Below are 14,027 nucleotides of genomic sequence, written 5' to 3'. Positions count from 1 at the left end.
GCCCTCTCCAGGTGGCTTGGATTTCCCAAAAAATTGTTGCTCAGGGTGGTCATACTTTTTACATGATGTCTGGCTTCCAAAAGTCACAAAGCAAAAGTTCTCGAAATAGTTAAGGATGATTCTGACAGTGGGGTGTCACTTCTCGTGTAATTAGTCTCAGAGTTCACCTAAATTCAAGAAGAGGTTGAAAAATAGACTCCAACCTTAAATGGGGGGTAAGGGGAGGTGGCAGGGTCACACTGTGGAACAGCAGGTGGGATGGGAAATATTTTAGTGTCTATCTTTGGAAAACGCAATCTACTACATACACAAAGAGGAGTGGATTGCAGGGTTGGGCGTGGGGGCATTTATTTTAGTTGTGGTACCAGCCATGAAAAGGAATAGAGAAAGTTCTAGTTTGAGCAAGTCTATACAAATGGTCAATTGACATTCACATAATGCCTCATTAATGATACTGATGACAGTGATTGGATGAGAAGCGGAAGCCGAGAAACAGAAATTCTACTAGTCTTGTTTATCCATCTTCTCTGAGCATTTGCTTTAGTTCATTCTTAATCATTTACACTTTTCTTTTATGCCTAATTTTTTTGCTGGAGGTGATACACTGCAATAGTGACTGCTTAGATATGGTTGTGGTACAAGTTTCTGAAATCCAATTAAAGCAAATGCAGACATGTTATCAAGATGGATGTTACCTATAAAATCTTACGTTCCAAATAACAAGAGCAGAGCTTGGTGTTGGCAGCTCCGTGAGATGCAGCAGAGAGCCCATTAATGCCTTTTGCAATGATGTCTGTGACAATCAAGGAGTGTTTTGTCCCTTAATGCTTTTGTAAAATCAATATGGATTATTGATCCCAACTTCTTAAAGACTTCCTAGGAGGTTGTGTATACCATTAGTCGTTCATGAGGTAGTTCAACAATTGGGACATTCCTTTAGTTTTCCATGATTAGAATCCCTTCTAAATCACGTCCTTGTTCTACCTAATGCTTTCAAGTAAATAATCCTATGATGTGCTGCACAGAATCTGTTGTATCAGTGGCTTTCGTTTCTTTTTTTCTTTTGATGCTTAAGTGTTTCTGGAGGTATTTGAAAAATGTAGACTCCCAGGTCTTGCCTTCAAGGATTTAGATTCAGTTAGTCTGGAATAAGACCTGGGCATCTGTATTCGGAATACATGCTGGATAATGCTGAGGTAGATGCTCAAATGATTTACCACTTTGAGATAGTAGGTTTATGATGGCTGGTGTCCACAGTAATTAAAATAATTTTTTGAAGGCTGTATAATGATATGAAACCCAGAGTATACTCGATATAGTCGAGGACTGTCATTGCACTTGACTGTTACATAATTCTGACTGGACTGAGGCTTCACTGATGCCTCCTTATTTAAGCAGACATTCCTTAAGTGCCGACAATGGAGAAGGGACTATGGTAGGTGCAAAGAGGGTCACAGAGATGAGGAAGACATGATTTTTGTTCCCAAGGAATCTACGATTTTGGCTTTTCATTAGTTTATTTCCACTAATAACTATATTAGAGAATAACTTAATTACTGCAGGCGAAGTGAATCTGAATTTAACTCAATTCAGAGTTAGGAAATTAAAATGCCAATTTACCATCAGTTTGCTTTTGTGCCTTGAGCAAACCTGTTTGTATCTCTAGTGTTCACTTCTCTTCTAAAATAAAGGGGTTAGGCCATACAATTATAAAATATTTTTGTACTTCTAAAATTCAATGTTAAAAACTTCATGTTAAAAAAACCAATGAGCCAGGTGCGGTAGCTCATGCTGGTAATCCCAGATCTTTGGGAGACTGAGGCGGGTGGATCGCCTGAGGTCAGGAGTTCGAGACCAGCCTGGCCAACATAGTGAAACCCTGTTTCTACTGAAAATACAAAAAATTAGCTGGATGTGGTTGCAGGCACCTGTAATCCCAGCTACTGGGGAGGCTAAGGCAGAAGAATCGCTTGAACCCAGGAGGTGGAGGTTGCAGTGAGCCAAGATCGTGCCATTGCACTCCAGCCTGGGCAACAAGAGCAAAACTGCATCTCAAAAAACAAACAAACAAAAACAAAACCAATGAACAAAAGAAGATACAAGAATTGCTAATAAGCACATGAAAAGATGTTCAAAATCCTTAGTCATTAGGGAAATGCAAATTAAATTTTGGTGGGATATCATTTCACATCCACTAGAATGGCTATAATAAAAAAGACAGTAACAAGTGTTGGTGAGGATATGGAGAAACTGGAATTTTCATGTATTGCTGGTGTGAATTTAAAATGGGGGAACTGCTTTGGAAAACAGTTCGTCAGTTTTCAAAAATATAAATTTACTGTGTGACCCAGCAATTCCATTGCTAGGAATCTACCCAAGAGAAATGAAAGCATATATCCACACAAAGCACACAAAGATTGGTATGCAAATGTTCATGGCAGCATTATTCACCATAGACAAACGTGGGAAATAATCTAAATACCCATCAAGTTGTTAATGGATTAAAAATGATATATGCCTGTAATTGAATACTATTTAGCAACAACAAAAAGAATAGGTAACTGATGCATGTTATAACATGGATAAATTTTGAGTGAAAGAAGCCATATGCAAAACAGGACACATTGTATGATTCAATGAACATCCCATAGATGACATGTCCAGAAAGGCAAACCTACAGAGACAGAAAGCAGATTAGTGTTTGCCTGCTGTTGGGAGTAGAAACAGTGGGGTGGTGGCTGCAAATGAACATGAGGGAGCTTTTCAGAGAAATCAAATGTTCTCAAACTGGATTTTGGTAATGGTTGCAGGACTCTGTAAATTTCTTAAAAGTCATTGAATTGTATACTTCAAATGGATGCATTTTATAGCATGTTGATACTATAAGTATTATATAAATATATCTTTTTATTTTAGATTATATATATATACATACATATATATGTATCTGTATATACTCTAGTCCCATATGGATCTAGTGAATTTCTACATCAGTCAAAGAGAAAAAAAATCCTTTACATATATGTCCTTTACTCCTGTTTTAGTCCATTTCGTGATACTATAACAGAATACCAAAGGCTGGGTAATTTATAAAGAAAAGGGTTTGTTTTTGTTTTTGTTTCTTTAAGCTCACAATTCTGATGACTGGGAAGTCCAAGATCATGGCGCTGGCATTTGCTCAGCTTCTGGTGAGGGCCACGTGCTGTATCAAGACATGGTAGAGACATGGAAAGGTGAGTGGGTGCATAAAGAAAGCAAACACAAGGAGCAACCTGCTCTCGTGGTAACCGAACTAGTTCTGTGAGAGTGAAAACTCATTCCCGTGAGATGACACTAACTCATTAATGAAAAATCTGCCCCTATGGCTCACCTGCCACTAGGCCCCACCTCTCAACGCTGCTACATTTAGGAATCAAATTTTGACATGAGTTTTGGCAGGGGCATACTACACCCAAACCACAGGAACCCTTTATATTCCTTCTCTATCTATACTAAAGTTTAAGCCCTATCTGAGGGGTAAACTGTAGAACACATGCCTTAAAATGAAGGTAGTTTCATAGCTCTGACAAAACGATAACATTGCAAGTAACATAATAATAAAATACTTATGATTTCTATTATTTTACTTTAGCTCCAATCCTTACATTATCTGATTTAAACCAAAGGAGCAACAACAAATCAAAGCTTGGATTAAGAAAAGGATTGATCTGAAGGGATCAAGAGCCGACTCATTTGCGTTCATGGAGCGTTCTTTTAGAGTACTTGCTTTTACAGATAGACTGGTCCATCGGCAGTGAACAAGCAGGCCTGTTTACATAGCACTTGGCTTTCTTACAGTTCTAGAGAAATATCAGTGGTTGAGATAATTATACAGTGAAACTACAGTTATTGTGGGGAAATTGCCTTGTCGAAGATGGGTGTGTAATAATGCAGTCTCTGCAAAAACCCATGCCACAGCCTTTTCATCACTTTATTATTAATTCCTTAGTTACCAATTTATCACGGTAACTAGGGTAAATTTTAAAAAACATGAAAAGGTTAAAAAAAAAAACTCAACAATTATGCAACCTCAATGTTACAAATTTTTATACCTATTACATGCAAATTATTCTAAATTTTTAGTATGTCTATATCATTTTAGTTCTTTCCCCTTCTTTTTCATTTTTCTTACATAACCGTGGTTACCAATCGTTTGCTCATACCATGAGCTATTGTTGGAGGTGGGTGGGTAAGGTAATCTGAATTATAGAGGCAGGGAAGGTAAATTTCCTTTCTTTTTCTTTCCTGGATCTTGTATATGTGTCACTTGAGTTCACTTTTTCAGCATGTATCTTTTTGAGTACTAGTTATGTACCTGAATGGTGATGATCAAGAAAGACTTGGTTTCTGACCAGGGACAGTGTCTCATGCCTGTAATCTCAGCATTTTGGGAGGCCGGGGTTGGTGGGTCACTTGAGGCCAGGAGTTTGAGACCAGCCTGGCCAACATGGTGAAACCCTGTTTCTACTAAAAATACAAAATAAGTCCGTATGGTGGTTTATGCCAGTAATCCCAGCTACTTGGGAGGCTGAAGCACGAGAATCACTTGCACCAGGGACATGGAGGTTGCAGTGAGCTGAGATTGTGCCACTGCACTCCAGCCTAGGCGGTAGAAACTCTATCTCAAAAAAAAAAAAAAGGTACAAAAATTACTCAAGCGCGGTGATTTATGCCTGTAATCCCAGCTACTTGGGAGGCTGAGGCAAGAGAGTCACTTGAACCGAGGAGATGGAGTCTGGTGGGGGAAGGGGAGAAACTGAAACATAAATGATCAGCACAAATGGTGTGAAAAATACTAGATAAATGCAAACTTGGGTATTATGGGAACTAAGGGGAGGGGATACCTACAGAATAAATCATGCAACCAACCTTGTCCATGGCTTCTCTGTGAATGACTTCTAGGCCTCGATGGTTCAATTGTCTTGTGAAATTTGTGCAACGAGACAGCTAGTCTCATATCTGTGCCAAGAAGTACTATAAATTCCCATTTCTTGAAAAAATATATTCCCCATGATTGGCTGACAATTTGCAATGACGTAACTAGGCATAAATAAATATAATGTATTCATATGAAGATATAAGTAATTCTGGGAGACATGATTTTAGCTATCTAAATTCCTTAGCCTTAACTGTACTCATGCTTTTTGGAAAGTAAGTTCAGGTGGAGGAGAGGAAAGAAAATCTGACGCCCTCAAATACCTTGTTAAGTGAATAAGTGGAAGCTTGTACAACAAAATAGGGATAAAGATAACCGAGAAAGAGAAATGTACAGGAGATTACCCTAACTTTGATTTCACAGTTTTGCTTAAGGATCTCCCTCACACTACATATAAACTCTGGCAAGCAAAGACTTGCTGCTTTAAGTTCATGATGGCATGGCCACAGAGAGGAACTTGTGGCTGCAGTCAGAGACAAACCACACGGGTAATTCACTGGCCTCTTGCACTGTTAAGAACTGTGACATCCCTTCACTGTCACGTGACATTTGTCATCTGACCTCATTCTCCTAAAATGGTTGCTTTCCCACTGACTTCTGGCTTCACTCTCTCAGTTTGGTATCTATGCACATGGACAGCTTTCTGACTTAATCAGGGATTGTTTCTAGTGTTTTCTTTCAGAAAACCCTTTGGTTGATAACCTAATTCTGGGAACAGCAGCAGTGATCCTAGGACCCCAGAGACAAAGCACACTCGAAATTCTAGCTCCTAGGAATCATAATAATAATCAATCATTAGATGAAGATCCTATTTTCATAATTCCTTTGACGGAGTCAGTGTTTCTCAAACGGTTGTGTCCAGAATTGGTGGGTTCCTGGTCTCACTGACTTCCAGAATGAAGCCGCGAACCCTCGCCTTGAGTCTTACAGTACTTTAAGATGGTGTGTCCAGAGTTTGTTTCTTCACACATTCAGATGTGTCTGCAGCTTTTTCCTTCTGGTGGGTTTATGGTCTCGCTGTCAGAGTGTTGCAGCTCATAAAGGCAGCGTGTACCCAAAGAGTGAGCAACAGCAAGATTTATTGCAAAGACTGAAACAACAGTGTAGGAGAGAACCCAAGCGGGTTGCCACTTCCGGCTTGGGCAGCCTGCTTTTATTGCCTTATCTGGCCCCACCCACATCCTGCTGATTGGTCCATTTTACAGAGAGCTGATTGGTCCATTTTGACAGAGTGCTGATTGGTGTGTTTACAATCCTTGAGCTAGACACAGAGTCACAGAGTGCTAGTTAGCTAGATACAGAGTTAGCTAGATGCAGAGTACCAATTGGTGTATTCACAAACCTTGAGCTAGACACAGAGTACTGATTGGTGTATTTACAAACCCTGAGCTAGACACAGAGTCACAGAGTGCTAGTCCTCCAAGTCTCCACTAGGTTAGCTAGATACAGAGTACCAACTGGTGTATTCACAAACCCTGAGCTAGACACAGAGTGCTGATTGGTGTATTTACAAACTCTGAGCTAGATACAGAGTGCTGATTGGTGCATTTACTCCTTGAGCTAGACACAGAGTGCTAGATGGAAAAGTTCTCCAGTCCCCACTAGGTTAGCTAGATACAGAGTATCAATTGGTGTATTCACAAACCCTGAGCTAGACACAGAGTGCTGATTGGTGTATTTACAAACCCTGAGCTAGACACAGAGTGCTGATTGGTACACATACGATCCTCCTGCTAGATATAAAAGTTCTCCAAGTCCCCATCCAGTTCAGGAGCCCAGCTGGCTTCAGCCGGTGGATCTTGCACTAGGGCTGCAGGCGGAGCTGCCCACCAGTCCCCAGCCGCGCCTGCACTCCTCAGCCCTTGGGCTGTCCAGGGGACAGGGCACCATGGAGCAGGGGGCGGCGCCCGTCGGAGAGGCTCAGGCCACGCGGGAGCCCACCAGAGGGGGAGGAGCTCAGATATGGAGGGCTGCAGGTCCCCAGCCCTGCCCTGCTGGGAGGCAGCTAAGGCCTGGTGAGTATTTGAGTGCAGCGCCCGTGGGCCGGCACTGCTGGGGGACCTGGCGCAACCTCTGCAGCTGCTGGCCCGGGTGCTAAGCCCCTCACTGCCCTGGGCCTGCGGTGCTGGCTGGCCCCTCCGTGTGCCCCCGCCCGCACCTGCCGGAACTCACACTGGCCCACGAGCACAGCCCGGGTTCCCGCCCCGTGCCTCAGTCTCCACACCTCCTTGCAAGCAGAGGGAGAGGAGGCTCCGGCACTCAGACAGGCTGAAGGGCTCCTCAAGTGCCGCCAGAGTGGACTCCGAGGCCCGAGGCCGAGGAGGCGCTGAGAGTGAGGGCTGCTAGCACATTATCACCTCTCAGGGTGATTCCTGGGCCACCTGTATCAGAAATTACCTGGTGGGGCTGATTACAACTGTAGATTCCTGATTCTATTCCAGAGCAGAATATCTAAGTGTGGGCCCTGCTCAAGTTTGAGAATCTCTGGGATGGCTAAAACAGCAAAGTTCCATAGGACTATAGTGTGTGAAAAATGATTGACAAACAACAGGGCCCCTAAAGGCTCAAGAGGCTCAACAAAAAAGAGAACGTCAAGGGGCTATTGAAGCACAGAAAGAAGAGAGCAGTCTGATGGGCATCGACTGGGCTACAGGAGACTTTTCAGAAGACAGGGAGACTGGGGTAGATACCATATATTGAAGCTGCTGTCTCGGCAATGGACAGTTTATACAGATGCACTATGCGGAAGTGGCTGCTGATTCCACATCAGAACTGATTTTTTTTTCCATTCCTTTGGTGTTTACTGCACACTACTTTGTACTTATCAGAGATTGTTATGGAGGGGCGAGAAATTTGCAGAGCTTTGCCCTCAAGGAACTTGTGATCTAGTTGGGGAGCCATTTGGAAAGGAGTCCAAAACGGGCAAATTGGTGCTAAGACAACATTCAGTTAAGTGGAGTAAACTCACTTAACTCAATGAAGTTTCTCAATGAAGTGAGAAACTGCATATGTTAGTGTATTTCCAAATAGTGGTTATGGCTATGATCATCACTATAGGCTCTTAGAGGAAAGGTCTGACTTGCCCCTCATGTCAGGATAACTTGTCAGAATTATTATATTTTAGGTAGTTCTGTGTTTTCTTCTGCAGACCTGTGGACGTGTATGTTGCCAGGAACACTGGCAATGGTAGGGCAGTCTCATGAAGCTTCCTTTGTCGAATGCTTTCTTTGCATTGTTGAAGGGCAAGACACGTCTTGTGCAACCTGCCAAAATGAATTACAATTCCCCTTGGACTCCACTCAAATTAAATTCCTATTTAGTTAATTAATTTGTTGCTGTCCTTGTTCTACCTCTTGCCACTGACTTTGTCCATATGGTGCTGAGTTACAGCATCTAAGAATCAGAGCTAGGAATGCCAGACACTTAGTGAGAGCTCAGTGAATACTTGTGATTACCTCTATTATTGTTCTCATCTTCCTTTTCCCTGATATGCAAAGTTATGCAATAATACAAAGACATACTTCTTCTCATGGAATCTTAGGGTTGGACAAATTTCAAAAGTCACCTAATTTAATGTAATTGATTCATATTGGAATCCTCTCCACTATATTTCTGGATAATTGGATAAATATCCAATTAGGTATCCAATGAATCCTTCAGTCCTTTCTACCATATCCCTGTCTTCTGGGTTAACTCAGAACACTACTAGAGAACATGAAGAAACCATGCAACTTGGTGGCCCAGGGTTTGGTGTGAGTCCAGGTTCCCACAGAATTCTTCATACTGAGGGCCCGGGAGCTTGGTTTATTCTCAAATATGAAGCTACCCATGGCAATCTTATTATACCATGGCTCAGTTTCCTCCCCACCAAAAGCTGGAGTCTAGCACTGGAGCTGGACCGTGCCGTTTTCATAGCAAATCTCATTTCCCTGTAAATTTCCCTTCTTCAACAGTACTTGGAGCCGGCCTTCAGTGCTCTCCTCAAGCACACTTCTGCTTCATGTGTGCTTCTGCTTCATGCTTTTGGAAATCTAGAGTGTGTGCGGGTGTGGGGTTGGGGATTTGTAGAAGCAGAAACTGAAATTCACAGGCCCAGAGCCATTGGTCTGGAGTCAGAACACCTAGATTCACATCTCAGCTCAGACTTGCTGGTGGCCCGAGGCTGCTCACTTAAGATGCTTGAGCCTCAATCTTCTCATCTGTAAAGTGGGAACAATAGTAATAATTATGCAGTTTCAGGGAGGATTAAAAGAGATGGTGTGTGTTGAGTGCTTAGCACTGCACCTGCCTCTCACAAGGATCTCTTTTTAATCCCTCATGAACTAAGACTTCCCCCGGGCTTGGCTGGAGTTGTGAAGTAGGGAGACCACCGTGAGAATCATGGGAAGTTGTTTCAGCAAGGGTGCAGGGAATGGATATGAACTAGAAGTTTGCCCCTCAAGTCTCATCATCTCAAACATTATCTTGTGCAAGGAGGTGAGGAGGAGGGTGAGAAGAAACTCTGGAGCTGGTCAAGACTGTGGAGAGGATCTTGTTCCTTTTCTTCATCTCACACATACCTGTTGCTCCTCCACCACCTAGGACAGCCTGCTCCTCATTCTGGTATTTTTCTTGAGCCCATTTACTGCCTTAAATGTATAGTCTCTTTGGATTCGACAGATAAAAACAACAACAAAACAATGTTACTTTCTGTTCCTTATCATATAGCCCTAGATCATTTCACAGCATAGAATGGTGGGCTTTGGGGTGGCGAGAGCATTTACTGTCTCTGCCCGAGTGCAAAGCTGCCAGGATCCATCTTGTCATGCTTTATTCTCACTCCCCAGCCCGCAGGGGCCAGGGTGAGCATTTGCATTAAGGTCAGACATGGTCAGGTTCAATGTGAATTCTTGCGTGTCGAGCTGCTAATGACCTGCATCTTCACCCAAAAGGCTTTCCTAGTTTATTTTCCTTGTTCCTCTGGAAAGAGAATTCCACCTGTTTATAAACCCGATCTCAAACATCCTACAGACAAAGAATCCTCGTTTTCCTAAATGGGACAAAATTTGAAATGTTGACATAAGTCAAGAGAGGAGGAGATGACAGGTCAAGACACACTTTTTAATATGTTAGTGCTCTGCATTAGACAGGTGGCAGAAAGCAGTTATACTGTTTACATCCATTAGAAAAGATAATAAATGGGAAGTTTTTGTGTCTAAGAATGAGGCCTCAGAAAAATTCCCTTTATGAGAAAATAAAGAAATGCATCCTTCCATTTATCTGACAGAATGATAGGACAGAATATGTCTGGTGAAACACATACTCACCATTTCTGTCTGCACTCAAACACAGAACACGTTTTTGAACAATGTGTTGGCTTTTTACTGCACATCAGTTCTCCACTGGATACCAACTGGGTGTGCTATAATTTAGTTCAATTCTGACACTGTCTACCTGGAGATAGTGTCAGATCTCACAGGTTAAAGGCTCAGTCCCACAAGAGTGCCCCACTTCAGATGCCAGTTGCAAGTCTGGGCCCCCAATACTTCTGACTGACTGACTATAAATCAGGGGTTCCCATGACCACCTCCTCCTAATTTGCTTAAATTGTTACCCAGAAGGGATCCTGATCCAGAGCCCAAGAGAGGGTTCTTGGATCTTGTGCAAGAAAGAATTCGTGGCAGATCCATAAAGTGAAAGCAAGTTTATTAGAGAAGTAAAGAAACCAAAGAACGGCTACTCCAGAGGCAGATGGTTGGCTATTTTATGGTTATTTCTTGATTATATGCTAAACAAGGGGTGGATTATTCATGAGTCTTCTGGGAAAGGGGCAGGCAGTTCCTGGAACTGAGGGTTCCACCCCCTTTTAGACCATGTAGGATAACTTCCTGACGTTGCCATGGCATCTGTAAACTGTCATGGTAATGGTGGGAGTGTCTTTTAGTAATTAATGCATTATAATGAGTGTATGATGAGCAGTATAATGAGGAGAAGCAGAGCTCACTCTCATCACCATCTTGGTTTTGGCAGGATTTGACTGGCTTCGTTACTGCATGCTGTTTTATCAGCAAGGTCCTTGTGACCTGTATCTTGTGCCGACCTCTTATCTCATCCTGGGACTAAGAATGCCTTCTCTCCTGGAAATGCAGCCCAGTAGGTCTCAGCCTTAATTTACCTAGGCCCTATTCAAGATGGAGTCTGTCTGGTTAAACGCCTCTGACAGAATGGCTCCCCAAGCTCAGGGAAATACTTTACTTACATTTACCAGTTTATCGTAAAGGGTACAACTCAGATGGAAAAGATTCTTGGGGCAAGGTATGGATGGGGAAAGGGTAAGAAGCTTCTGTGCCCACTCTGGGCATGCCACCCTCCTTGCTCCTCCTTGTGTTCAGCAACTTGGAAACTCATCAAGTCTCATTGTTCAAGAGTTTTTATAGAGTTTAGTCTCCAGACTTCCCCTCCCTCTTCCTGGAGGTTGGTGGGTAGGGCTGAAAGTTTCAACCTTCTAATCCTCTATGCACTGCGTCTTTCAGGTGCCTGGCCTCATCCTGAGGCTACTTGGGGCCCCCATCCTAAGTCACCTCGTTAGCCCAAACTCAGGTGATGGAAAGTGGCTCATTATCAATAACAAAAGATACTTTAATTAGGAAATTCCAAGGGTTTTAGGTGCTCTGGGAAAAGAACGGGAATAAAGCCCAAATGTGTATCTCATTATCCACAGTGTGCTGTGCCTGACACAGCCTCGACCAAGGGAAATGAATGAACTTGGGAACCAGACAGATGGTTTTAGATCTTTACTCTGACACTTTGTGACCTTGACTAAATTACTTCATTTCTCTGACCCTCAGGAACACCACCTGTAAAATGGGGTGTGTATATGCCACCATATAGGGCCTTGAGATTAAGTAGCCTGGGGCAGTGGCTCACACCTGTAGTCCCAGCTACTCGGGAGGCTAAGGTAGGAGCATCACTGTAGCCCAGTAGTTTAAGGTGGCAGTGAGCTACAATCCTTCCACTGCACTCTAGCCTGGGCCACAAAGTGAGATCCCACCTCTTTTAAGAGCCCCTTGGCCCTCTGGAAGTTCACTGAAAATCACTGAGATGAGGCATACACATTCATCTAACATGTATACCCGAGAGCCTTCAGAACAAAGACCCAACACCCTAATAAAGTTCAGAAGCTTATATACCATCTTGAGGTTAGAGACAGAAAGTAGGCCCAGAGCATGGCCAAAAACAGGAGACGGCGGTAAATCAAATTTCAGTAGCAAGACAGGTTACAAGAGGGAGAGAAGAGGATGCCTGGCTAGCAAAGGTGATCTTGTTGTGTAGATGAAGACTCATTTGTAGCAGCCTTCAGAGACAACAGATGATACATGTTTCTTTTCAGACCTTTCGCTGTGTCCGACTCTGTTAATCTCTCCTAGATCCAGAAAAGGCCTAGAAAGGGAAGGCTTGGCTTGCATTAATGGAGATTCTCCACAGATGCAAATTATCCCCACCTGAGTCTGCTGGCTCTGCGGCAGCCATTTCAAAATATGTCAAAGAAATATATTTGGGGGTAAAATATTTTGATCTCCTTCACTTCCAAAGTCTTCTTGATGTCTAAATCAGTCTTACACACTGGCATAAAAAGCAGCCACCTTCATCAAGCTATTTGAAGGGAACTAAGAAGTCTGCCTACTCAAAATTATATCTGCCTTTTTTCTTTCTTTCTTTTTTTTTTTTTAACTTAAAAGTGTTTTTTTTATTGTTAAACATTAAAAAAATTTTTTTTTGAGACAAAATCTCACTCTGTCATCCAGGCTGGAGTGCAGTAGTAAAATCCCAGCTCGCTGTAGCCTTGACTTCCCCGGCTCAGGTGATCCTCTATCTCAGCCTCCGGAGTAGCTAGGACTACAGGTGCCCACTACCACACCCAGACAATTTTTGTATTTTTTATAGAGACTGGGTTTTGCCATGTTGCCCAGGCAGGTCTTGAAGTCCTGAGCTCAAGCAATCTGCCTGCCTTGGCCTTCCAAAGTGGTAGGATTACAGCATGAGCCACTGCATCCAGCTGTACTTAAACTTTTTAAAAAAATAGATGTAGGGAACACAAGTGTTGTTTTGTTACATGGATATATTTTGTATTGATGAAATCTGGGCTTTTAGTGTACCCATGACCTGAATATTGTAGATTGCAACCATTAAGTAATTTATCATCCTTCACCCCTTCCCACCTTCCCACCCTTCTGAGTCTTTAATATCTATTATTCCATACTCTATGTCCATGTGTATACACTATTTAGCTCCCGCTTATAAGTGACAACGTGTATTTGACTTTCTGTTTTTGAGTTATTTAACTTAAGATAATGGCCTCCAGTTCCATCCATGTTGCTGCAAAAGGCATGATTTTATTCCTTTTTATGGCTGAGTAGTATTCTATGGTATATATGTACCATATTTTCTTTATCCAATCATCTGTTGATGGATATTTAGGTTGATTCCAAATCTTTGCTATTGTGAATAGGGTTACAATTGTGATACAAGCGTATCTGGTTTCAAAGCAGGAAAGGAATACAAACCTTTGACAACTTAGCGTGGGTTAATCTGTTTGAAGGGGCAGGAAAGAAATGGGGCACAGGAAAGACGTGCTCAATGGAGGAGAGGAGGTAATAAAAGAAGCAGAGGATGGAGAGCTACCTGAGAGGAGAGGTCTGGGAGAAGCCACGGGGGAGCCTCACAGACACCATGGCAAGTAATGAGGAAGGGGAATCCAGGTGAGCACACAGAGGACATGGAGCCCACAGCACACTGACATGGGCCTGCTGTGTACAGAAGTTCATGTTTTATCTTATGTGCTTCTATTCCTATGTTTATGTTTTTGCTGCGGAAAATGTAAATAGAGGTAAAGAGGCTGAAGATTTTTTTGCTTTCTTTCCTTTTTTTTTTTTTAAACACCAAAGGTTACCTTTTGGTGAATGATCCCTTAGTATGCGCTTAATGGCACCACAGTGTCCAGTTCAGCCAATTAGAATGGATAGTATTTCCCCAGGAGAACTTCATTCACTCTGGCTTGATGGCATTAGGAAAT

General features: G+C 42.6%; 1 protein-coding gene across 19 annotated transcripts in view; it reads left to right on the top strand.

Moving 5' to 3' along the window:
* Positions 1-14,027, top strand: part of LOC105492672 (uncharacterized) — a 232,880-nt gene that overhangs the window by 126,014 nt on the left and 92,839 nt on the right. For all 19 annotated transcript variants that reach the window (XR_011609772.1, XM_071072739.1, XM_071072734.1 and 16 more), the window contains one exon: positions 3,129-3,233. Coding sequence is in view for 18 of the 19 variants with exons in the window: in XM_071072739.1 (XP_070928840.1) it covers positions 3,129-3,233 (105 nt within the window). In the remaining variant the exon portion in view is untranslated. The remainder of the gene's footprint in view (positions 1-3,128; positions 3,234-14,027) is intronic.

This window comes from Macaca nemestrina, chromosome 11 (assembly GCF_043159975.1).
Source record: "Macaca nemestrina isolate mMacNem1 chromosome 11, mMacNem.hap1, whole genome shotgun sequence".
Taxonomy (NCBI): domain Eukaryota; kingdom Metazoa; phylum Chordata; class Mammalia; order Primates; family Cercopithecidae; genus Macaca; species Macaca nemestrina.
The sequence above is the reverse complement of the archived record's forward strand: the minus strand, read 5'-3'. Positions and strand labels throughout refer to the sequence as shown.